The 27,574-nt window shown below is 46.2% G+C and overlaps 1 protein-coding gene across 3 annotated transcripts in view; it reads left to right on the plus strand.

Moving 5' to 3' along the window:
* The window catches only part of LOC126543023 (retinol dehydrogenase 11-like), a 132,029-nt gene that overhangs the window by 54,720 nt on the left and 49,735 nt on the right, over positions 1–27,574 (plus strand). For 2 of the 3 annotated variants that reach the window (XM_055077581.1, XM_055077582.2), the window contains exon 6: positions 12,424–12,533. In XM_055077581.1, the coding sequence (XP_054933556.1) occupies positions 12,424–12,533 (110 nt within the window). Of the gene's footprint in view, positions 1–12,423; positions 12,534–13,631; positions 16,353–27,574 lie in introns of those variants that run through there. The other variant, XM_055077579.1, reaches the window with a different exon arrangement.

Here is a 27,574-nt window from a genome sequence, read left to right on the forward strand (position 1 = left end):
TTGGGTACGAAAGGTCGTACCACATGCCGAAAGTGGCCGACCTTTACATGTGATGGTAGGCAGTCCCCTTCCAACACGAGCCTTACACAGGTCGACTTGCCAAGGCGCCGAGCTTGTAATAAGGCAACACCATCTGTCGCAGGTTTGATTAAAATTGGCAGGTCACTGTCGCTAATCAATGTGTCAATATTATAAACAACACCAGCAGTGGTGGTTTCGTTGTCCTGCGGAATGAGGTAGTGGACATTGGTGTTGCCCAGGAGCTTTACTTCCATCAAAGCATTGATTGCGCTTCGGTTGTGGACATCAATAGCCAGGATGTTATTTCGAGTATTACTTCTGATATCTTTGATTTCTCCTGGGACAAGAGCCTTGTCGCTTGTCGATGAGGACGGTTGAGGTTCTCGGCAGGTGTGTCCGGCACAAAAAGAATTGCGTGCGCCGATGGCCTTCACTGTGGCACGACGGTAGGCTTACTTGACGAAGACCGTCCGCTGATGTTTCTTCTTTTGGCCTTTCGGTGTACCACTCTTTCGAAGCCTTCGTCATCTGACGCGTCATCGCTTGAGCAGGAGTACAACACAGTGTCCTCGCTGTCAGCTTGACTAAGAGGGCAATTTCTTTTCCTCGGGCCGGTTCCTGCCGAAGCAGTCACGTGGTGTCGTCATTCTGCCGACTCTTCTTCCATTGCCGTGGCGATGGGAGCGGCGTCTCCCAGTAAAACACGGGAAAAAGCCGAAAATGCTGCAGTGCGAAGGAACAGTGGTCTCTACGAGAATCACTTCGTCTTCGTCCTTTTTCTTCCTTACCAGGCAATGTACGAGTACCTTCGCGAGAGCGATCGGCGAAATACCAACACGATTGCGGCGCCGCTATGCCCTATTGCGTCTCAAAGAAGGCAGAGCCTGAACACGAGCTGAGTTTCTCTGCCCCCTATGCCTGGCGCAATTCGATGTAAATCTGATAGAGTCATGGCGGAGAAAAATACAACTTGGTCAGCACTACTAAAGCCACAGCCAAAGCCAGAATAACAGCGGAAGTCACAACCGAAGCCGCAGCCGGTGCCACAGCGGATGCCACAGTCGGTGCCAGAGCCGATGCCACAGTCGGTGCCAGAGCCGATGCCACAGTCGGTGGTAGAGCCGATGCCACAGTCGGTGGTAGAGCCGATGCCACAGTCGGTGGTAGAGCCGATGCCACAGTCGGTGGTAGAGCCGATGCCACAGTCGGTGGTAGAGCCGATGCCACAGTCGGTGGTAGAGCCGATGCCACAGTCGGTGGTAGAGCCGATGCCACAGTCGGTTGTAGAGCCGATGCCACAGTCGGTGGTAGAGCCGATGCCACAGTCGGTGGTAGAGCCGATGCCACAGTCGGTGGTAGAGCCGATGCCACAGCCGATGGTAGAGCCGATGCCACGGCCGATGCCACGGCCGATGCCACGGCCGATGCCACAGGTGGAGCCACGTCAAGTGATACAGCTGCACACAGCTGTAGAGTGCACTGCGCGGGTTCCTGACAACTTGCCCGAAGAAGACCGGCAAGTGGTTATGATGCTGTGGTCTCTGGTGAATACCTTTCGAATGCCCTTCAATAACCTGCGCACTCCGTCAGCGCGAAGTGCAATGCAAGTGCTGGATGCTCTCAATTGAGTACTTGCAACTCTTGAGTAAGAATCATGGCTCACCCGCATCATTCTATTCGCACTGAAGTCAAAAAGCTGGGGTTTAGCTTAACAATATACTGCCACGCACTGCAACGTACTGCTGACGCCCACCGGCTCCTTGGTCTTCTCTGGCGACTTCAACGGGTATCACCAGCTATGGGGAAGCACCGAGATTAGCTTCAGACAGCAGAATGACGGCAGACAAAGGTATCGGCGGAGCACTTGCTTTGACTTCACTGATTTGCAGGCGCTTTGCTGCGTGCCCGCACAGTGCTCCCTCTATCCCGCTTTCCTCTTTCTGTTCCTCCTTTCCCTTCGCACTATGTAGGGTAGCAAACCGGGCGCTCGTCTGGTTTACCTACCTGCCTTTCCTCTCTTTGCTATCTCTCTCTCTCTCTCTGCTCAGTGTCGGCAGTGAGATGCTGAGTCATGCGGCCGATGGCCCAGAAGGTTGCAAAATGAACCTGTCCATCGTTCTCAAACGTCAGGCTACCGAGGGTTTTTGATCTGACCTATGGCGACAATATCGGGGGGGCCATTTACGCAATCTTGCAATATTGGTCCCGTATTTAGTAAAGCGCTGTTTCACTCGACGCTCTTATCTCATCGAGTGTTACACTCAGTTGTCACTCACACTGACGAGGGTGGTGTGACGGCGGATACCTAACCAGGGCTGACTGAAGAGCCCTCTCAACGTGTGTCGCATAAACGAGACGAGACAGCTGCGTTCGATGCGAACAATGTCAAGATTCTTTTCTTTTTATTACTTTATGTTGTGGGGACGCTCGATTCTCACGCGCCCCCTAATGCAGTTCTCCCCGCATAGCTCTACTGTCTCCTGTGACCCGGCTTCTCCGAATAGCTGAGCGCCGGTGGCGGGCAATGTGGTTGCAGATTAGCATGAGAGAAGGCTCGAGTTTTGCGCTGCTAACACCACCTAACTGCAGGTTTACTCGGGCGCGAAAGAGAACACGCTCCTCCGCTTTGGCTTGGAATCAGCGAGCGGTGTGGACCCTTCGCGCGTGCACCGACCCGCATCGCAGGACCGTCCTGCGAAAGGCTTGGCCGCAGGACACCGAAATAGACGAACACGATCATTCGACACGCCACCGTTCGCTTGACCGTATGCGCGTGAACGATTAGGCGTTGGTGTCCAGCATGAGGGCGAACACATTCGCTCGCTATCCGGTCGCGGTGAGCTGGACATGCTCGATTTTTCGCGCCCTTGGCATGTTCTGTGGACAGTAATTCGACTTGTTTAGAGACATAGCAGAGGTGGGTTACATAATTTATGAACACAATATGTCAACCAACATGGTTAGGCAGTTCTTTCTGAAGTTGATTAGTCGGCAATGAACGCAGAGTACCATCTAAGTTATTCCCTAATTCAACAGTGTGTGGAAAAAAAGAAAACTTATAGCAATCTATTTTTTGGAACGAAGGGATCTATGTTTAATGGGTCAGTACGTCGGGTTACTCGCGCAGTAGGTGTCGTTAGCGAGATAGGCGCTTCAATGTTAGTCGAACCGTGTACGATTTTGTGCAGGATGATTAGACGGTCACACGTGCGACGAAATGACAATGGGTCTAGTGATAAAGCGTGTGCGTGGGATGACGGTGAAAACATGCGCTCGTAACGGCATAGATAAATCTAACAGCTTTTTCTGAATGAATTCAAATTTGGAAATACCCTTTATGCGATAAAGCGACCACACTACAGAAGCATACTCTAAAACAGGTCTAATTAGTGATTTATAGGCCGTAAGCTTGCACTCTTTAGTGCGTATTTTAAAGTTCGTTTTAGACACCCTAGTTTTCGCATCGCTTTAGAGCAGACTATATTGGTGCGATTGTGCCAACTAAGGTTAGTTGTGATAGTAAGTCCAAGGTATGTGAACTCGTTAACTTCGATAATACTGTATCTTTGTGTGCCGTACGTAAATTTTAGGGGCTGTTTCTTATTAGTAAAAGACAATGCCACAGTTTTGCTGAAGTTAATGCTCATCTGTCATGTGTTACTCCAGTCTGAAAAGGATGAAAATACGTTATTAAGCATTTCTTGATCACGAAGAGTACGAATGTTAGAATAGATCACGCAATCGTCTGCGTAAAGACGTATTTTCACTTGTGTGTTTCTGGCTACTTCAATAATGTCGTTAACATATATGATGAGTAAGAGTAGCCCAAGAACTGAGCCCTGCGGCACCCCCGACATGATCTGAGCTATAGAAAAGGTTGTGTAATTAAAAGTGACGGATTGGAATCGGAGGTGCAGGTAATCGGATATCCAGTGAATTAGTTTATTACCAGGAAAGATTGCACCAAGTTTTAGAAGCAATTTTTTATGGCGTACCGTGTCAAATGCTTTTGAATAGTCGATAAAGATGGCATCAAGCTGACCGCGGGTATTTAGTGATGTGGCTTTGTCATGCATGCCTTATAATAATTGCGTTATTGTAGAAAATCCTGCTCAAGAATCATGCTGCTGTGGGGACAGAAAGTTATTTGCCGATAAATATTGAAATCTGTGCTTATGGATGATGTGCTCGAGAAGTTTGCAACACGTGGGCAGCAACGATATAGGCCTGTAGTTAGTGATTAGCTGTTTGCTGCCAGATTTGAAGGCGGGACTAATGTTAGCTTGTTTCCAAACACGAGGAACTGTCGACATCTCAATAGATTTGTTAAATATAACTGTCAAGTACCGGGCGTTCCATTCAGAGTATCGTAAAAATTTGTTTGGCACACCATTAGCTCCAGAACTTTTTGTAGTATCAATTGTTAGTAATAAGTTGAGAACACCAGTGCAAGTTATAACGAGAGTAGAAAGCTCTGGTAAAGTGTTGTTGACGAAAAAAAGGGGGATCGACGCCGTCATCCTGACAAAATACAGATTGAAAATAAGTGTTGGAAGTTTCAGAAATAATCACCGGATCAGAGCAAGGGCGATCGTTTATGGTGAATGATGAAGTGTCGTGAGCAGCCGGAAGCACCGTTTTCCAAAACTTTGATGGGTTTTCTTTCAAGAATGTTGATAATGTCGTGTCGAAATAAAAGTGTCTGGCTTCGTGCACATTGGTTTTTAATTCGGACTGAAGCAGGTGCAGTTTTGAGCATTGGTTGCTCCGACTCACGTTTTTACGTTTGCGGAGCCACTTGATGCGCCAGATAAGATTAATAATGTTCCTATTATACCAAGGGTGCCTCGGGTTGCATTTCCCACACTTCTTGGGAACAAACAGCGAGGTGCATTTCTTAACAATGTTGCAAAACATATCAAACAACTCGTGCACACTGCAATTGCTGCTGCATTGAAGAAAAAAAACGTCATAAGAGGATGCTAGAATATCAACAATGGAATTGTCATCAGCATGGGAAAAATCATTAACAATCCCAAAATCACGTCTGTTGCGTTCACAAGTGACATCAACCTTCAGCAGAACTCCCTTGTGATCGGAATGGCCTTCTATGATTTGGCAGTCATATCCGTTTTGTAGTAACTTCTGGTTAAGGAAAATCAGGTCTAGGATCGAGCTTTCGCGGGTAACGCCCCTAACAATCTGTGTTAGATCTAACGACAAATCCAAGTCAATAAGCGAGTCACAAATCGGCCTGTCACGACCATACGAAGCCAATGTGCTCCAGTTAATACAAGGGGTATTGAAATCACCAGCAAGCATCAATTAAGAGTCGTGAAGCTTGTGTTTTAATATATAATCGCAAGAATCTGGAAATATGTATATTTTTTTACCGAATCGGGAGGTCGGTATAAAGCGCCAGCAGCCACCACAAGATCACCTATATATAATTTGCACCATACCGAATCGGTGGTGCAATAAGACTCGGTAGCACTACAAAATCAATGTAATTGTGAATAAATAAAGCTACTCTGCCACCCCTACCACATAACCTGTCACATCACAAAACGGAGTAATTAGGAGGCACGAACTCTCCTTGGAATATGAACCTGGCAACGTTTAACGCTAGAACGTTATCTAGTGAGGCGAGTCTAGCAGTGCTACTGGAAGAATTAGAGGGCAGTAAATGGGATATAATAGGGCTCAGTGAAGTTAGGAGGCCAAAAGAAGCATATACAGTGCTCAGAAGCGGGCACGTCCTGTGCTACCGGGGCTTAGCGGAGAGACGAGAACTAGGAGTCGGATTCCTGATTAATAAGAATATAGCTGGTAACATACAGGAATTCTATAGCATTAACGAGAGGGTGGCATGTCTTGTTCTGAAACTTAATAAGAGGTACAAAATGAAGGTTGTACAGGTCCACGCCCCTACATCCAGTCATGATGACCAGGAAGTCGAAAGCTTCTATGAAGACGTGGAATCGGCGATGGGTAGAGTGAAAACAAAATACACTATACTGATAGGCGATTTCAATGCCAAAGTAGGCAAGAAGCAGGCTGGAGACAAGGCAGTGGGGGAATACGGCATAGGCACTAGGAATAGCAGGGGAGAGTTACTAGTAGAGTTTGCGGAACAGAATAATATGCGTATAATGAATACCTTCTTCCGCAAGCGGGATAGCCGAAAGTGGACGTGGAGGAGCCCGAACGGCGAGACTAGAAATGAAATAGACTTCATACTCTGCGCTAACCCTGGCATCATACAAGATGTGGACGTGCTCGGTAAGGTGCGCTGCAGTGACCACAGGATGGTAAGAACTCGAATTAGCCTAGACTTGAGGAGGGAACGGAAGAAACTGGTACATAAGAAGCCGATCAATGAGTTAGCGGTAAGAGGGAAAATAGAGGACTTCCAGATCAAGCTACAGAACAGGTATTCGGCTTTAACTCAGGAAGAGGAAATTAGTGTTGAAGCAATGAACGACAATCTTGTGGGCATCATTAAGGAATGTGCAATAGAAGTCGGCGGTAACTCTGTTAGACAGGATACCAGTAAGCTGTCGCAGGAGACGAAAGATCTGATCAAGAAACGCCAATGTATGAAAGCCTCTAACCCTACAGCCAGAATAGAACTGGCAGAACTTTCGAAGTTAATCAACAAGCGTAAGACAGCTGACATAAGGAAGTATAATATGGATAGAATTGAACAAGCTCTCAGGAACGGAGGAAGCCTAAAAGCAGAGAAGAAGAAACTAGGAATTGGCAAGAATCAGATGTATGCGTTAAGAGACAAAGCCGGCAATATCATTACTAATATGGATGAGATAGTTCAGGTGGCTGAGGAGTTCTATAGAGATTTATACAGTACGAGTGGAACCCACGATGATAATAGCAGAGAGAATAGTCTAGAGGAATTCGAAATCCCACAAGTAACGCCGGAAGAAGTAAGGAAAGCCTTGGGAGCTATGCAAAGGGGGAAGGCAGCTGGGGAGGATCAGGTAACAGCAGATTTGTTGAAGGACGGTGGGCAGATTGTTCTAGAAAAACTGGCCACCCTGTACACACAATGCCTCATGACCTCGAGCGTACCGGAATCTTGGAAGAACGCTAACATAATCCTAATCCATAAGAAAGGGGACGCCAAAGACTTGAAAAATTATAGACCGATCAGCTTACTGTCCGTTGCCTACAAAGTATTTACTAAGGTAATCGCAAATAGAATCAGGAACACCTTAGACTTCCGTCAACCAAAGGACCAGGCAGGATTCCGTAAAGGCTACTCAACAATAGATCATATTCACACTATCAATCAGGTGATAGAGAAATGTGCGGAATATAACCAACCACTATATGTAGCTTTCATTGATTATGAGAAAGCGTTTGATTCAGTCGAAACCTCAGCAGTCATGGAGGCATTGCGGAATCAGGGTGTAGACGAGCCGTACGTAAAAATACTGAAAGATATCTATAGCGGCTCCACAGCCACTGTAGTCCTCCATAAAGAAAGCAACAAAATCCCTATAAAGAAAGGCGTCAGGCAGGGAGATACGATCTCTCCAATGCTATCCACAGCATGTTTACAGGAGGTATTCAGAGACCTGGATTGGGAAGAATTGGGGATAAGAGTAAATGGAGAATACCTTAGTAACTTGCGCTTCGCTGATGATATTGCCTTGCTTAGTAACTCAGGGGACCAACTGCAATGCATGCTCACTGACCTGGAGAGGCAGAGCAGAAGGGTGGGACTAAAAATTAATCTGCAGAAAACTAAAGTAATGTTTAACAGTCTCGGAAGGGAACAGCAGTTTACGATAGGTAGCGAGGCACTGGAAGTGGTAAGGGAATACATCTACTTAGGACAGGTAGTGACTGCTGATCCGGATCATGAGAGTGAAATAATCAGAAGAATAAGAATGGGCTGGGGTGCGTTTGGCAGGCATTCTGAGATCATGAACAGCAGGTTGCCATTATCCCTCAAGAGAAAAGTTTATAACAGCTGTGTCTTACCAGTACTCACGTACGGGGCAGAAACCTGGAGGCTTACGAAAAGGGTTCTACTTAAATTGAGGACGACGCAACGGGCTATGGAAAGAAGAATGATAGGTGTAACATTAAGGGATAAGAAAAGAGCAGATTGGGTGAGGGAACAAACGCGCGTTAATGACATCTTAGTTGAAATCAAGAAAAAGAAATGGGCATGGGCAGGACATGTAATGAGGAGGGAAGATAACCGATGGTCATTAAGGGTTACGGACTGGATTCCGAGGGAAGGGAAGCGTAGCAGGGGGCGACAGAAAGTTAGGTGGGCAGATGAGATTAGGAAGTTTGGAGGGTCAACATGGCCACAATTAGCACATGACCGGGGCAGTTGGAGAAGTATGGGAGAGGCCTTTGCCCTGCAGTGGGCGTAACCAGGCTGATGATGATGATGATGATGATGATGAACTCTCCTTCCGTGACGGAGTCGTTTAGCCAGGTCTCAGTGACACAGATCAGAGATGGTTGATGGCATTCAATTAGCCAATTGAAGTGAGCTAGCTTGTTCAATAGGTTGCGTGCATTTATAGTCAAAAGGGTTAGGTTGTATCTACCATGAAGTCACTCTGTGCTGCTAGTGGGTATGTTGCTGGAAGTTTTGATAAGCGACTTTCTAGTGTCATCCCACGAGTAGCGGACGCCGTCTACTATCAGGGTGTCAAAGCTCAGTCGAACCTTGTTCGCCTTCTTCTTAAGCTCGACTGAATTATCCCACAAAGCTTTGCGAGTCTGGCGCACACAGAAAGAAAAATCCTCACTGGTATGAGTCTCTGACCCTTTTAATTTAAAAGCATTCCTTAGTATCGAAGTCTTCACTCTGAAATGAAGCAACTTAAGTATGATAGATCTTACCTTCCCATTTTTTTTTTGTGCACCGAGCCTGTGACAGTGCTCAACTCAGGTGCATTCTATTTTCAATTTCGTGGAAAAGAGCTTCAGCACAGCGGCAAGTAATTGCTCAGGGGATTCAGCCGATGGCTCAGGCAGGCCATAGATTATTTAGTTCTTCCGACGTGATCGGTTTTCTAAATCGTCATTTTTTCTGTTCAGTAGTTTGATGGCTTTCCTAAGGTCGTCGACTGTTTCTTCTGAAGATGCACACGGTGGTCCACGTTAGCGGTGGCCGACGCCCACGCTTCTATCTTCGAGATCCTATCTTCAAATGCATCAATTTTAGCGGTCAGACTTACTGAGTCTTTGCTTATTCGTGTTTGCCCCTCTAACAGTTCCGTGAGCATACGTTCAGTTTTTGTGTCTGGGCCAGGGTTTGACTCTACATCACCCGACATAATTAGCAAGATTCTCAAGGAATGCAACAAACACAAAAAGGTACACAAAAGGCACTCTGGGTCTGGCAGCAGCAGCAAACAACGATCGTCACTTCTGAAGCAATTTACACGGTGAATATTACTTACCTGCAAGATGAAGCAAGCAAAGTTTAGACAGCCGTTCGCCATGTCGCTACCGGACCCGCTGAAGAGCAGAAGCCGCGAGTCTGGCTTTATATCGTCCTGTGACCACGTAAGCGTTCCAGCAGTAATCTGCCATCCCCTGTTTGACCAGCACCGATGAAGTTCGTTGTCGTCGATAATCAGGTTTTCATGTGATACGAAATCGCACGTACCGTTGAAAGTGGAATCGCAGTTCAGACGTGCCGGAATGCCACGCAGTCGACAAACGGAAAAAGCATAGTCCTCCGGATAGTGGCGGCCTACGCAAGCAGAGATCTGCAACATGAAGCAAGCAAAGTTCAGACAGCCGTTCGCCATGTCGCTACCGGACCCACTCGTAGTGTAAGAAAGGTGCGATAAATGCCCTTGTGATTGTTCGCACTACTGCATTGTCGTTCCTTTGGCTTAAGGGCACTTGTGAGTCCCCCACTAAGTGCGCACGCTATTGGTATTCACAGTCTTTCTTTTATTGCGATAGCAATTTTAAATATGGGCACTTTGGACGCATTTCTGCCATCGGCATCACCGTGATGCTCCGCATAAAGTCCAAGGGCGCCAACATCGTCGCCGTGCGCCGTATGCTGCATGTGAGAGTGAAATCGTGCTAGGGCGAGTGAGCCAATAATGGCGGCTCAGTCTCGCGCGCGCCGTCTTCCGTCGTGCGCAAGGCACCGGGGGAGGGATGGCGTTCTAATCTGGCGGCTGCTGCGTACGGCCCGGCCGCGCGCTCTATAGTTTGAAAGCGATCTGCGACGAGTACCGAGTCTATATAGATAGATAGATAGATAGATAGATAGATAGATAGATAGATAGATAGATAGATAGATAGATAGATAGATAGATAGATAGATAGATAGATAGATAGATAGATAGATAGATATAGATAGATAGATAGATAGATAGATAGATAGATAGATAGATAGATAGATAGATAGATAGATAGATAGATAGATAGATAGATAGATAGATAGATAGATTAATGTGCGCTATGTTTTCGCCGCTTGGTTCGCTTTGAAGCGAGAGGCAGCCCGAAGGTCAATTCGCTCGCTGCTCCTACCGCGCTTCCTCACTCCAGCGTTTTGACAGCGAGTTTCCGCGGTCATCTAGTGGCATATGTTTGTTTGCTGGTGCGTGCGTCGCACCATGTTTGTTAATTTAGTTAGTAAGTGAATGGTTATAAGTTTGTACGGCCGATAAAACGACTATCTTTGCTTCGCATACATGTCTACTAATTTGGTACCGCAATCGATGCCTCGCCTTTCGGGTGAAACTCTGACATTTCTTCTTGTTCGCTCTCATGAGTTTCAAGAACGCGTACTGGACTTTCAATAGCTCAGTCACAGACCAGGTCTTGTACTTTCGTGCATTCTTTGTCCGCCATGGAGGAGCCGAAACGTTCAGTTCCTCTCGTATAACTCACTACAGGTTTGCTTGCAGGAATGCTGCACTCTGGAGGCAGTCCCCCCCCCCCCCCCCCCCCCTAAAAGATAACACATAGCAACGGTAGCAAGTTTTGTTTCGAATATCGTTTTCGTAATTGGCAGTTTATAACTTTCTAAATCGTATTTTGAAATATAATACTATCGCCCACGTGCAGCCATCTTCCACGCGACGTACAGGACACAATCATCCTTACAGGTTAACTCCCGTTTTTGCAGTAGTAAATTCTTCAAACACTCATTTTTATGACTAGCAATATCTCATTGAAACTCATTGCTTTAGCACATTCAATAGAAATGACACACTTCAGTCTCTTGAACAAATGTTGAGCGCTTCAACATTATGCTCTATCATTAAGCAGTTTGCTGTCTCTTAATTTTTAATGCTATCTGCGTTCCTTGTTATTTTATTGTTATGTAGCGCATGTAAGCAAATTCAAGTACTAACAACCCCATAATTTGGTTTTCTGTTCCACTGCTTCAGTGTTTGTTCGACCGACTTCATTAATCTGTACAAGTGTTTCTCGCTATATAGAATGACTTGCTGTTATTGTTTGTGAACATTGTATTCCACCCATTCTTGGGCCGAAAGTGACCTGCAGTAGAAAAATAATTTAGGAAATGATTAATTCATTATTTAATAATTATATCGTTCAATAATGCATTGATTATTTATAGAGAAACTTTGTTGACGTTGACTTCCCTCATTTCAGCCACGCAGACAGTGTTAGTCCTGTTGTGTGTTTTTTCGTCCTCGTCCTATTGAGCTGCTTCAGTGGCCTTGAAGATGAACCAAATCGCCCATACCAAGTAGTTGGTGAGGCAGGACGAATAAGGTGACGCCTGACAGGTGTAGTTAAATATTTCGCCCAATATCATAATCGGCGCTGCCAAGATGATCTGCAGATCTGAAATTTACAAGGCTTTAAGCTCACATTGCCGATCGCAGTAAACTAGAATTATCTTATGTCCTTAGATTTTCAGTGGCACGCATTGTTTTCATTATCTTAGTGACGCGTCACCGTGCATTGCGATGACTTCCTTTACGATCCATCTTCGGATGCTCGTCCCTTTTCGGGCGGGTGGCACAAAGAGCGGCAAAAGATGTGACTACTGTGCCTTGCGCGAGCCAAACGCTTGGTTGCGGCAACAAAGATGTTTCGTGAGACAGCAGAATCGAGTGCCTTGCACCCGGATGATGACAGGCCCTCAGCAAAACTTACCGTCATTACAAAACATTTGAGCGAGACGTGACGAGCAATTTTAGCGCAGAATTTTCTGCAGTCAAGACAAATTTCTGTCCTGGCCAGAGCTTTGTGTCCCAAAATACGACCAAAGAACTAAGCTGTGTCGCGCTAGCAACAGCTTTGATGCTGCCTCTTTTTCTGCCAGATCAACAGTGGCCGCGCCTATTTTATCCAAGCTGAAGTAGCACAGCGGCCGCATGAAGTAAACGCATTTCACCACTTGCCCAGGTGTGACGGTCAACTCCCTTCATCCTGGTGCCGTCAAGACACACATCGTCGATGAGGGGCCGGGCGTCCGCAAGTTCCTCTTCGAGCTGATCCTCGGCATCAAGGGCAAGGTGAGCGTCCGTTCCCCCCCCCCGCCCTTTCAATACCCGAGCAAGAGATACGGCGGCGAGATCTGAATGCTTGAGACTTGTCCTACGCTGCATTAATTCTGCCCTCCTTTACGCGAGCTCTAATAGCCATTCAGAGAATGAATGAATGAATGCACGAATGAATGAATGAATGAATGAATGAATGAATGAATCAATCAATCAATCAATCAATCAATCAATCAATCAATCAATCAATCTAGCATTTAGAGTGCTGTAGCGCGGCACACAGGGCGGAATATTTATTTATTTGTTTGTTCCGACTAAAGAACTTCTAACAGGTTTGTCTGAAACAATAAGTAAGAACACTTAATTAGCAATAATTAAGAACGCTTAATGTTCTCAACATTAAGAGAAGTAGCAACGTAATTGCATACAAACAAAATGCTTTCGCGGATCGCTGCAAAATCCTTATTAGGCTTACACCAAGAACGCCTTCCGCTAGAGAGCCCACCTCTTAGTGCCCGCACGATTTTCCAAATGCAGCCTTGGCCACTGCTGGAAACCTCCTGTTACTGAAGATTATGCGAACACCTTTAGAAACACTGAGTAGGCTCTGCGACGCCCGTCTGCTGAGTCACGGTTCATTGCAACTCTCAATTAATTATGCCTTTAACCACGCACTCTTAATTCTTAAAGCGGCAAACCCTTGAGCACCTTGGTAAAGATTGACGATATAGTAAAATAACCCGTAAGAGACTCGAACCCGATGGACACGAATTGGACGAGAAATTCGCCTCGCTTGGACTTCTCTCTCACCAGTATGTGTATTATGGTTCTCCTGAGTCATGCTCCCTAAGGGGTTGCAGAAAATAGCGTCTCTTCATTTTCACAATCTCTCTCTCTCTCTTGACGCGCCCCCTTGTTTGCTTCCTGTGGGGATCGATTGGTCGCGGGCTCCCGAAGAACCCACGTCGATGAGCACTTGACCGCTGGCGTTTCTCGCGCGCACGAGGCGCCAATGCAGCTGATGCGGACGAGGCAGGAGAGGACACACATTTCACTCTTGCCAGCTCGCGTTGTCGAAAGGCTGCCTGACCGGCGCCTGAAAACTGCACGCAGACGCCGCAGGAGGGGGCGCAGACGTCCGTGCGGCTCGCCGTGGACCCCGAGCTGGAGCAGACGAGCGGCGAGTACTTCGAGAACTGCGCGCCCGCCGCAGCTCGCTACCGCAGCGCGCACCTGGCCGACCACCGGCTGGCCGACGAGGTGCTCCGCTCGTCGCTGGAGCTGCTCGGCTGGCGGGACGGGAGATGGTGACGCCCCGCGTTTCGTTTTCCAAGTGACGTTGCAAGCAAGGCCGACCGGCACTTGGCGAACGCGTTCTATTCGCCTCGCTGCTCTCGACAAAAAAAAGAAAAATCGTGCAGATGCCTACGCACTGTATTGGAATCACTCTAAACGAAACTCTGATGAGTCGGCACGACGAAACGGTGCAGCTCGGCAACAGACGGGCAGCGGCCTTGGGTAACGTAGGCTATTCGCTTTAAAACGGTAGAAAGAACCAAAGAAATCAATTGGATTTATTGCAGAAATGATGTGGGCTGGAAGGAGTATATTTATTGAAGTGAGCATATTTCTTGTAATTTCGTTGCGTGATTTCGTAGAGAATAGAATCGGTGACCGGTACATCCGTAGCGATAGTACAGATGGCTGTACAAATGTGTTACGTGTAGTGCCCTCTGTTGAACTATTCAGCAAGACAGCAGCAAGCTCTGGAAGGGCTCGCACAAAATCAATTGTTTTTTAAGCGATAACCGAAAATACTACGTTTGCAGCGTGCTTTAGCCGTTTCCACCGTCCATTTCTTTTGTATGAATGTGCCCAGAGACTTTATGTGAAACTCCTACGTCATGAGACAGCCTCTGTTTATTTTTCTTTGAATAAAGTAAGAAGAACGCGGCAAAACATAGTGACTGATAGTCTAACAAGACGATACTACCAAGTCTGGATATAATGAATGGTTGCTTGATCCATTTCTCGATTAGATGTTGCCAAGATGTAAAATTGAATCATATCGACATTGAGATTACGGTATGCCTAAATGAAAACAATATAACGCCACTATAATGCTAAAGTACGTGCTTATTTAGTGGAAAAAAACATACAACGAATCGTGAGGGAAAATCTGGAAGGCTTAAGAAAAATACTCCATTTCTCGAAAACTAAGCTGAAACACATATTTCGGGACAATAAGGAGCTGACATTTGTCACCTACGGTTTTTAAAGGGTTTACGGTGCCTACAGCTAAGCACCCGTCGGTTCGCGTCTGGAGAAACGAGACCGTGCATTACATCTTACGCGAACCGCTAAAGTATAGCCATTGCTGGCCACAGAGTGTTGTTGCACTCCTACCCTGTAAGTAAGTAAACGCCGATTTAACCATGATTATACTCCGCGCTGGGAAGGGCGAAACAAATGTTACGCCAATGCTCCCGTTCACGCATGTTCTTGCGTTGCACACGGTCTCTCAAACCTGTCTTACGCGCACGCGTACCCGTTAGCGTACGCGTACCCTAACGAAGCGTGTCGCATGGTTCTAGCAAAGCAACGAAATTTTCTCCGAAGGGTGGTTCTGGATAGGCGTACAACCTTCATCGGCGACTCTTGCATCTTCGTCGGTGAAGTCATTGCCAGCAATGAGGACGCGACTAGGGGCTTGCACGAACGTTTAATAACGAAAATAATAACGAATTTAAGAACACACTCTTAAATGTTGCATATACAATGCCTCGTCCACACAAGAACGCGTTCTTGAATTCGTTATTATTTTCGTTATTAAACGTTCGTGCAAGCCGCTCCTGGTCGCCACTGAAAGGCACGCCTTGCTTGCATTACGTGATGGTCTCACCTCACAAGAACTGCTCGTCAGTCCGGTGCTGTAGGACAAATTGCCTACTGCGAGATTCGCAAGGCATGATGCACTTGCGAGGTTGCTATTGTAGGACATATTTTACAGCCAAATGCATGGCAACAAGCTCTTTCGTCGCTAACGTCATATAGGACACACTTAACCTTTATTGTGACTGTCGCGTCCGAAATGAAAAGGGCACCTGCGAAGCTGGTGCCCTGCTGGTGCACCTGCGAAGCTGTAAAGCCGACACTTATTGGCCGTACCATACGATTTATATTCAATAACAGCAGCGCCGTCTGGCCCATTACGTAGGTCTACACGCGGTCCTCTTCGTTATCTCCGTAATGCTCAGGCGAGCTTGTGCTGTGGGAGACGCCTCGATGGAAGTGAACTCTTTGCTGCTAGCGTATGTCCTGATGAACGATGGGCTTTATGGGTGCATGATAATCTCTGGAATGTAGCTCCAAGTCCTTGAGACGGCTAGAGGGCCCTGTGGTGATCGCAGATCTGGGTAAATGTGACGAATGTTCGTTCTAAGACAATTAACAGCGATGTATGTTTGAATTGAATGATCTCTGGTGAGCCCTGTTGTCGACGTTGAAGCACTTGGAGGAGGTGCAAACGCGCACATTGCCCTCGCCGTATAGGCTACTCAATGAGCGAATAATTGATTTGTTCATGTTGGACAACAGTGGGCAGGCTGATGCTTAGAACGCCCAAGAACAACGCTCCATTGACCGCGGCACGAAGCGTACATGCGTAGGATGTTTCCACACCCACGTATTTCATATCTATAAAAGAAGACGCGCATGCGGTAGCAGTGATAAATTACAACGAGAAGTTGTAATTACAACGAGAAGCAGCAGAAAAACTGTGTCTGTACATGTCGGACAGCTCCCAATAAATGCCCACTTGTTAGCGCCCATGAATTGTGTTTCTTTGTCTTTCGCCTGTTTTGCATTGCAGCCCAAGAAAACCCGGCAGTCCGTCAGTCCTTGGGGGAAGGTTCGTGATTTTCGCCCATTTCTTTGTCCTCGCCGCCAAAATATGCACACTAGTCCGACCGCAGAATTCAGTGCCCGTCTGCACCTAGGTCTCGACTGACATCATCGCGAGCGAGGCGCTGCTCTGATGAGAGACCACACTGGGCAAGACTGACACTGCTTGGCGCCGTTTGCTCCTCCGCACTCTCCCGCTCCCACGGACGGGGCCGAGGAGGAGAGCGTTCAGGCACCCTACCGTGGATGACAGTGCATGTCAGACTGTGGGGACACTTTGGGCACGCTTTCATTCTTATGGGTAACTGCCTCCACCGTCGTCAGCAGTTTCTTGTGCTCTTGGCAGCGCGCTGCTCCCTACCATACACACATCTTTATTTTGTTGTGACTATAGCAATGTTTGCCTACTTAATCCATTCGAATCTATCTATCTATCTATCTATCTATCTATCTATCTATCTATCTATCTATCTATCTATCTATCTATCTATCTATCTATCTATCTATCTATCTATCTATCTATCTATCTATCTATCTGCCTGCCTGCCTGCCTGCCTGCCTGCCTGCCTGCCTGCCTGCCTGCCTTGCCTTGCCTTGCCTTGCCTTGCCTTGCCTTGCCTTGCCTTGCCTTGTATGCCGACCCAGTGGTGCAAGTTCTCTAATAGTTCGGGCTACTAGGTACGTGCTCGTGGTCGTGACAGCTGTAAGGACGACCACGTTCATCATGAAAACACTATCCGCTCGGTCGCCTCGGTGGCGCAGCAAGGGCGGCCTTCTTGTTTCCGCTGCTGGCCTGAGCGCACGCGCACTAAGCGCACTAGTGTTCCCTGGTGAGCACGTGTGTGTACTCAGGTCTCAGTAGCAAAGGTCAAGCTACGCACTTTAAAGAGCGCTAACACCAGCGGTTCTCTGTCGGTCTCACCTCATCGAACATCGAGGTGCATGAGGCGCCTGCAACAGCGGCGTTCACCACGCCAGCTTTGTCAAACATCTACCATTGTCCTACAACATTGTCGAGCACCCATCAAGATAATCGGAAAATGAAGGGGAAGCGTTATGCAGCAATGGACACGTGGGCAAGCTTGAGAACATGGCTCATCTGCCTTGACTTTATCTTTCACAGCTTTACGTGATGGTTGCCTTATTCGGCGTTCTACTCCGGCCGGACGTGTCAGCAAGTTCACAACGTTTACTTGAGGCTCGAATGCCACAATAATTTCCACAGAACAACGAAGACGGCATTTTCTTACGTTTACTGCCATGGCGCGTCAAGGCTTCAATGGTCAAACCGGTTTGCCAACGTGAACAATTCTTCAAAGTCCAGGAAAAAAAAAGATCTAGGGTTTTACGTGTGAGAACGACCATCTGATATAACGCACGCCCTAGTGTGAGACTCTGGAATAATTCGGACCACCTGGGGTTCTTTAAGGTGCTCCTAAATATAAGTACACGGTTGTTTTCACATTTCGGCCCCATCGAAATGCAGCCGCCCTAGTCGGGATTAGATCCCGCGACCTCGTGCTTAGCCGTGCCGCACCGTAGCCACTAAGCAACCACGGCGGGTTCCCATAGTAAAGGAGGGTATACCTGTATACTTATACTTCTAGATTGTAGGTCGCTCTCCAAAAATGAAGCCGGTCGCCGCCATCGTGCTAGAGCCAACAAACCCGAACAGCCGTTGCGGCCTTTATAGCACGGAGTATGTTCGCCGTGTTCATTGGTTGTGAGCTGTTGCAACAGTGTTTGCCTGATTGTGGCATGCTTTCCGAGGGCAGTGCAAAACATCAGTAGATCATAGCTGAAGCAGTCGCCTAAAGAGGACGCCGGGCGTAACGTTTCGCTTGTTACATAAGCTCGCGTTCTCCGCTCAGGACTGCGTACGTCGTGCGTGCGTTTGCTTCAGTGGGCAACGGTTGGGAAGGTGCTCATAAGATACGCGCATGTCATCATTAAGTGTACGTCCTATAAATGCTCGTCGGCACGTCACAGCATGCGGTTTTTATGTAGCGTGTGCGTCGGCTGCATGTTAGGTGAGGATTGCGTTTCGCCGCTGGCTTGCAGCGGTCTCGGGTTGTGCTCAAATCCATGTGCAGTGTGCTTGCACGACGACATATTTTGTTTGGCTTTACCGTGTACGTTCTGCGCAACGACGGCGTTTTAGTGGTATATAACCAGCGAGACAGACGCGTACAAAGAACACGTGGACAGGACGAGCGCTGCACTTACAAGGGAAGAGTTGTAGGTTCGGTGATCTTTCTGACCACTTCTCTTGCGTACGCGTCTTATTTCGCAAGTTTCCTGTTCAATAATTTGCACCAACTAGCTCAGCAAGAAATTATGCTGTGGAAACAGGGATTGAACAAAAGAACGTGAACCCTTTTACGAGAATGTTGCAGAGTGTTATCTTATGTTTTGGGTATCATTTCGGGATACCAAATCACTAAACAAACGAAGAAAAAATTGCGAAGAAAAAAGCGTGAGCACTGCTTCTAGATTTTGATATCTAACGATTAATCAATGTAGGCCCCGAGTTACAAACATAGCTTGTATAATGAACTATCTATCCCGGCCACGGCTGCCGCATTTCGATGGGGGCGAAATGCGAAAACACCCGTGTACTTAGATTTAGGTGCATGTTAAAGAAACCCAGGTGGTCGAAATTTCCGGAGTCCTCCGCTACGGCGTGCCTCATAATCAGAAAGTGGTTTTGGCACGTAAAACCCCATAATTTAATGAACTATTATGAAGTGTAAAGGTTCAGCTGTCAATTGAAAATGTTTTCTGCTGTTCCTATGTCTGTGTAGCAATTCTGACTGATGCTTCAGTTGTTATGAATGTTACAATAAGAGGTTCTAGACGGGATGGATGAGCGGCATAAATATTTCTGAGTGCATATGAAGGTACACAGTGAAGTTCACGACGCAAACTCTGGCTTCAGCATATGATTATCAAGCTGTTCGGGATGCTAAATACATACACTGTAAACGGAAATGAGCCAAAAAGGTCATTTTAAGGGATGTGACCTCCCTTGAGACTACATGCCTGAAAACCGTGCTCCCTTACAGTGGTGTAGAAATGTTCAGCGTCCTCCATTTCGCTCCCTCGCAAAATGGGGATGAAAGAAGGAGGAGGAACCTCAATTCTACATCCTTATTAAGAGGGAGTTTAGAATAAAGAGGATTCCCTTTAGCGTAAACGGATTTGTATTTCTTATTTTGTACGTTATTTTTTTGCACATCTGTGAGAAGGAAACGAGAAAGGAGAGATATATTGTCCAAGTGGTTATTTTTTTTTATTTCTCCAAATTTATACATTTCCAGAGTCCAAGCCAACTTATTTAGCGCGATATAATAGACGATTTCTTCGTTTCGTCGACCCCAATGTCCTGTCGCGCTGCCAGAACCCCCGGTCGGCGCCTGACGCCCTGACTTCGGAAGCGGGACCATGCAAAACTTTGACGGCTTCGTTCGCAGAATGTCCTCGCTTCTGTTCGTTTTCCCATCAACTAAAAGTGAAACTGAAGGCAAAGCCCGCGAAGCTCCACTGTCGTCGGCGCCGGTGACGGCACCTGTTTTGCTCTTCCTAGTTCTGCGTGTGTGTCTATGTGCGTTCTTACGAGAGAATTATGGCACCCGTCGGAGAGTGTTTCGTCTAATGCGGAACCTCACAAGAAAACTACCTGCCCCACTGCGCAGCATGGCGGTGATCGTCCACCGCGTAGCCATCGCCTTGTCGTGACCTGCGTACTGTATACAATACACTTTTGTAGTTCGCGCGGCCGTGCTCGGGCATTCCCTACTGCGCCACGGTATGAAACGGCTAGTGAAACCTCACCCACAGAACTCACAAAATCGGAGCGCGTACGGTGTCGACTGCTTTGGAAACGGCGCGTTTCGGATTACCGCTTGCTCAGTTGCCTCATGTTTCACGTGGCCTTTTTCAGCTGCGGTGATGAGTACGGCGCGGACCCATTGCGCTATGCACATAATGTTCACGCCTTTCTTTTATGTCGCGGTGTTGAGACCCATCGGTCCGCTCAAGAAAACTCAAGGAGCTAGTGCCGCACAAAAAAAGAGACATTTCTATTTTTTTTTTTTCAATTTCTCATGTGTTACGTGTCGGAACCACAATCTGATTACGAGGCACGCCGGAGTTGGGGACTTCGGATTAATACTGACCACCTGGGGTTCTTTACCGTGCACAGTTCTTTGAACCACAGCACGCGGGCGTTCTTGCACGCCCCGTATCGAAGTGCGGTCGCAGTGACCATGATCTGATCCTGCGACCTCGTGCTTAATACTAAGCACAACGCCAAGGACACTTATAGCAGCCACGGCGGGTCAAAGAATGTTGGATTTTCGTCATGAGGTGTGTTTGACAACCATTTCGCCGTGTCGATATAGGTTGTGACAGCGATTTGTGTCACAGCAACATTATTTTTAAGGCGGTAAATTACTGTTTTGCAGCGTGAACAATGCGAACAGCCAGCCTGTTTCTGTGTTAAATGGAGGCACGCAGTGTGTGCATACAATTATGTTCATTTTATCAGTTTTGTGAAATAAGCTTCGAGCTGCATGCATTTTCACTGGGAAATCTGTACCAGCAAGTACTTTCTTGTACCGAATTGTCTATGCACAAAAACTTGTGCATTAGAAATCAGTTTCAGGCAGTTACAGCATACAATTTTTTTTTCTGTATGCAGACACTAAGTGCGTTTTCATAGTCATGTATTGCACGTTTGACCAGTGCTAAAAAGGATAAATGGAATAAATTCAAAGAGGCCTGCGAATGTTTCTGCTTGGTCAGCCTTTGATGTATTTTAGTAACGTGTTCATGTGCAGATGTCGTGTAATTGCATACTTGGACATTAGTTACGTTTCACTGCATTAAACGAAAGCGCCTAGCCAATCTCAATTCTTTTTCTTGTTTCTTGCCCCTGGTGTCCACATACCTGAATGCACTCTGAGTTTTTGTACCAAGACAACGGCAGGGCATCACACATGCTAGCAACATTAAAACAAAGAACAAGGAATGTTGCACGAATGATCAGTCACAACACAACACAAAGGCTTCAAAGAAGCGGAGGCGGTCAGACTTGTGCAAGTATTCGTTATTAACAGGGTGACTGATAGCCTCCCCTTTCAAACACTAAATAAGGTTGAAATGACTAAAGTGAGCTCCATCATCAGGGCAGCTAAGGCTCCCAAAAACACAAGCTCCAAAAAGCTGGAGGCTCTTGGTATTCACAACACATATGAAGAGCATGCCACGGCAGCGGTCACGCCACAGAGAGAACGTCTGAATTTGACAGAACAAGTAAAGGCCCTGTTGCAAAAGGCGAGATATCGCCTGAGAGCACAGTATGGCTGGGAAAAAACAGTTTTGCTACCCAGACAAACAAGAGAGAAAACTCTAGTTTCACCAGTCCCAAAGAATATGAGCACGGAACACAACCAAAGCAGAAGAAAAGCGCAATCAAAGGCTTTACAAAAGAAATATGAAAAAAATCCAGACATATATTACACAGATGCATGTGGAGTTGCAACAGACAAATTCGCAATAGCGGCCTTCAATCGGTCCACAGCGATAACGGCCTCCATTCGGAACCCCTCAACCTGCATCGCGGAGGCAGCTCCCAAAGCTCTGGCCCTTCGAGATGCAGAAGCAAAAGAAAAAAACTGCATTGGCCATGATGGACTCTAAGGCAGCATGCTTTTCGTTCATGACGGGTACCGTCCCACACAAAATTCACGGAATTGCACCCACCGGTAATTTGGTGCTCGGCGCACTCTGGACTCGAGGGAAATGAGAGGATGGTCCGAACTGCTCGAGCAATAAGCATCCGAGCACTAGTCGGTCCTTTCAAGGAAACCCCATTGACCCACACGACACCTCCAAACACCAGGAAAAAAGAGAGACAAAAATACAGCCGCCCGCACCCCAACCTTCTGAGGGAACAGGCCAGGGATTGGTGCTGTGTACAGACTAACACATATCTACACCTACAAATACTCAGTAAAATACACCCTGCATTCTATGAAGGTACGTGTTCTTGGTGCGGGGAGCTGCCAACTCTTGCCCACGTAACATGAACGTGTAAGCTACAGCCGCCAAATTCTAATTCGCCCCTTACGGCGCAAGTGCCAAGTAACAGGCAGTGGGATGTTAGGCTTGCTAGTGAAGATGTAGAGAGCCAGAGGGCTCTTCTCGATCAGCCCCAGCGAACCAAAGAGACCAGTGGAGCCCTGGACGGAGGGACGCACCGACCGCCCGAACCACTAAGATAAATAAAGTTTATACTACTACTACTTGCCCTTAGCGCTACTAGCCATCAAGTTTACCTGCAACTAGAAATGAGCGACATGTCATTTGATTCACTCAGCTTCGATCCAGGAAATGCACCCTTTGTTGGAGGGCATGCATGATTAATTGCGTACGTGCAACACTTTGTTGCCGCAGAGGGGCATGTAATATGGAAACCGACGTAAACAATAATACACTCTACAGTAATTTGTTCTGAATTGAAGTTCTAAAAATAAAGAGCAGTTTCAATACATGACTACATTTGTTTGTTTAACTCGGGGAGCAGTGTGCTACCATCTGGGTTTTTTTTATTCCACGTGGTAGAGGTGTATGGCTGTCATTGTATTGCTTTCAAGCTTCTGCATTAAGTGTGCTTGTGGCACCTGGGACAAATTCTCAAAGCAAATATGTTTCAAATAATTGTGAATTCTTGTACAACATGACACACATACTGCTGTATTTGTCTTGGAAAATTTATTCAGAAAAGCAGCTTTTATAGCTTCAGTAAATATTCATTGTGGCCAATTCAGCTGACCCTTTCCGAGATTGACCATTAATTTTACAGCAGTGACTTTCTATAATTGTAGTATTCAGTGTGTATACTGCTTCTTTTCAGGTATGTTAACATCATACAAGTCTGCATTCGTAAGAACTTAAACAGCCTGAGGCCACATTGAAAAGACGGGGATCTGAGTATAACAAAAAATCAATAATGAAGGTAGCAAAAAGTACTCACAAGCAAATTTTTATTGTCAGAGGGATGCAAGAATAATACAGCCCATCCAGGGGGTGCACGAAAACCAGATATTAGCCAAAAAAACAGACTACTCATGTTTCGCAGCCATATTAATCAAAAATAATATTTAACTCCAGTGTATGCATAATGAAGCCTTGCTAATTATGCCAATTTACAAGCACTACTCCCCAGTACGGCTGTGTTCCTGAATGGCGGCTCACATTTGCAGGCAGCAATAGGCGCAGCGACATCCATCATTCGTGCATCACTCATTTTGGACTATACACACCTTGCTGCAAGGAAACGGGAGCCACAATATAGCTTTTTAACAATTCTTGGCAATTAGTTTGAGAGAGGCGTTTCCAACCACACCAGACTAGACCAGCATTGCCTTGCAGCAGGCTCAACACCGGGAATGTAACCCCTTGCCACCAAACCAAAAAATTTCTGTTTACCTGGCATAGACGATGTGCAGACAATGCTCATCTGCCCCCTTCTTCTGGTTACTTCTGGTTGCTTGGGTGCAAGAACAAACTTAAGGCCACGGTACGGCTGTACACTCATTTTCCTTTCGACCAATGTATATTGTATAGATGCTGCTATCACAGGAGATGGAAGCATAGTATAAGTCAGCCTTAAGTACTTCCCTCTTGATAAAAATAAGGACTATACAATGGATGTCTGCAACTCTACTTGAGCTTCATACCATACATGACAAGAGCCTGCAGAACAGGGCTGGTACACGGTAAAGTCATACATGACACCAACAAGGCAGCCTCATTTTTATCAAACATCGCCCAAATACAGACACACCAATTCCTTGAGTGTCATTTAACAGCTGAAGCAAGACAGTAAAGCCACATTGCTTTGTCAGAAGGTACACAAGCTTCACAACTACTCACTTTTAATGTTTGCTTACACTAGGTACAGGGACACATCTCTGGCCTTTTCAATGCCATGGAAGATAACAAGGCACACAACAACATGAAGAACATGTACCTACCCGAACCACTCGTGCCAGGCTCACTTACCGTCTTTATACCCCAAAAAGTTTGCTCCGATACGACACATGCATTTACGACAGCCTTTGCTGCATCAATTTTGCCAGCACTGTCAAGGACGCAGTATTCTTAACTGCAACTTATCATCGGGAAATATGTAATTTTAATAATGTGAGTGCAGGCATTTTGACTCCTATTATGAATAAAGAGAAATGTCACTGCTGCCTGAATGAAGAGAGTAATCTTCTGCTGTTGTAGAGAGTCAGTGTAGCTTCATGTAATACGTACTGTTTCACAGCAAGCTTGTGCAAATGATCATTACAGGCAGGGAATTATAGGCCTAATTGTGCTTTTCACTTGCTCTGAATATGACCTTCAACAAAGCATTGTGTGTAAAAAGGGCAAATGTTCTTTGAAATGAAGCATCTATCAGCGAGTAGCATTTTGCCTTTTGAGACTTTTTTAGAATCCGTGGTGGATAGATTAACTTTCCCAATGTATCTCTATAACTCGTGCCTCTAAAGGTGCGCATGGCGTTTAGGAAAGTAAATTGTTTGAAACCAGGGACGGACGAACGGAAAAAGACTTTAATAAGGAAAGGACCTGCAAGGTTGCCAGCCCGGGCATAGGCCACCCGGGCATTATGTGCGCTGAGGCATAGCCTTTCCACCGCTGCCCGGGCTCGCTGGATAGCCCATAGCTGGTCGTGTAGTTCCGAGCTAGTCAGAGCGCTTAGCCATCGCTTCTCGAGAAGGTCTGGTCCTATCTTGTCTTCTACATATATTGACCTGATCAGTGTGCACTTCCATAAGATGTGTGCCATGTCTGCGTGTTCGTGCTTGCAGCTCGCATCTGGGTATTGTGTTGCATTTACTCTGTTTAAATGTACCGGGTTTCGGAGCGTTCTGGTTTGCAACTTTCTCCAATCTGTTTCTTGAGTCCTGTCGAGTTGTTTGTAGGGTTGTGGGCATGCTTCTCTTTGTTTCGTGTAGTGTGTCAGTATGTCGTGGTACGTGACCAGTCTGTCCCTGTCGTCTTGTATCGCTACTTCATCGTCGTCGCCTCCCCGCAGTCCTTCCCCCTTCCCTGGGAGTTGCGGGGCCGTCACTGTCCGAGCCACGGTGGGTTAGTTCTCGCGCGGCTCAATGGGCCTTCTCATTGAGGTTGGGAGGGCCCTTCGTGGTTACTTCTCCCATATGTACCGGGATCCATTTGAGGTATTTGGGTCAGTCAGAGAAACACAAATGTATTGTTCCAAATATGATACAGTCTTACTCTGCCGTTAGAAAGGTGATTCGGAAGAGCTCTTTAACGCCATTGACTAAATTATCAGAGGTGATTTCAATGGGTAATTCTCCTGTTACTCTGGTATTGCTAGTCTGCTGCTTACTGTGGGTGATATACACAGCATACCAGTCTTGGACCTCTACTTTCAAGAGCCAAGAGACATGTTATGGGTGATTTAATCAAGGATTTTCTCAGATGGAATTGTCACATTAAAACTGTGTGGAAGCATTTCATCATCAGTACAGCTGTGAAAGGGTGGTAGCTTTGTGTGGCATAGCCTCCAAAATGGCTGACCAGCGGCATTCTTTGTTGATCCGACCATTCGGGCCTCCCCACTAGCTAAATCGTGGACACCACCGGTAGTACCTTCTCCTTGCTGGGTTACGAGTTTATTAGGCTTTTCTTAACAAACAATTCATTCATTCTTTATTTTTGCTGTCATTATTATGGCTTGTGTATGCTTTTGGTTTTCAAAGGCCATATTATTTTAATTAATATGGCCTTCAATGTTTAACATGACTTGTACATCCCATATTATCCAACGTAATTACTCGCAAAAGAGAAATCAATAAATCAATATAGAACAAACAGTAGATGTGGGCAAATGTATGTGCATTGCCTTGAACAGTCCCCTGCGAAGGTTTAAAGTCAGGTTGCTTAATGGATTGAATAATCTCAGTTGAAAAGTATCACTGAGTGTGTTCATATGCCTCTCACTCATCCAGTATATGTAAACGTAACCAAATGTAGTATATATAACCAACACACTCTCAGACTTTAGCGCAATAAGTTAATATGTTGTGTTACGCTGTTCAGTTGAGACTGTGAATGGAACGGTTATTAAAATGAGCAAGCTAGAGACAACTAATGCAGTGTTTATTGCAGTGTTTCATTTGCGGTAAGTGCAGCTTAATATTGCAAAAGAACAGAAATAATGCTCGTTTCAATGTTTCTATCTATGCTTTTCATTCATCTCTTAGTCTCTCTGAAATTAAGCAGCAGGGCATGACACAAACACTGCTGCTTACGTTTATAATGGAGACATCAGTGGGTTTCAGATGGAGCCAACTCCTGTCCCTTATGCACATATGTTTTGGTATTGTCAAGACTGTTCCTGCCATACCAAAGCCAAGGCACACTGGCTCCTCATGGTATTGAAGCTTGCTCACCAATTACTTAGAGTGGATGATATATTCTATGAATTTTGTCAGGTGCCATCTGCCTTGCCTTAATCATGGGATGAAAGGTAGGTCCTACTGGTGCAATGCAGCTATCTTAATACAACATATTATAATTTGCACGTTTCTTCTCTTGGCCACCGAAGTGCATCATCCAAACAAAATACAAGCACTTTCCTTCTTAGGTGCACTCTTGAAAACAAAGGCTTGCAGCCACATGCATGAAGCAAGTACAAAACAGCTTATGCAGCATGCTCTGCGGTGTGCAGATTATGCAATGTGTGCAACTAAGGCTGCACCTCTAATGCATTGTGGCTGTATTCAAGATTATGCAAACTTTTTGCTAATTAAGCCATGTTATAAAATCGTCTTGCATACCCTAGCTGTATATGTGACTCAAAAATGTGGTAGCTCAGTTGTAAAAGCTGCAAGTGACATTCTTGTGGGGTATGTTTTTTTCAATCGAAAAGCAGATTTTACTCAGTTAGTCATTTGACAAGAAATTTGGTTGTAGTGTTCCTAATACTTCATTCCTACATTGCAAATTGTATTGCACGCTTAAGGTCCATCCAACCCACATATATCATCATTAAATTAACAAAATGTGAATACCATGTCCACATTTGTAATGTTCCTATTCAGACGAAT

The sequence above is a fragment of the Dermacentor andersoni genome, chromosome 2, assembly GCF_023375885.2.
Source record: "Dermacentor andersoni chromosome 2, qqDerAnde1_hic_scaffold, whole genome shotgun sequence".
In the NCBI taxonomy this organism is placed as follows: Eukaryota; Metazoa; Arthropoda; class Arachnida; order Ixodida; family Ixodidae; genus Dermacentor; species Dermacentor andersoni.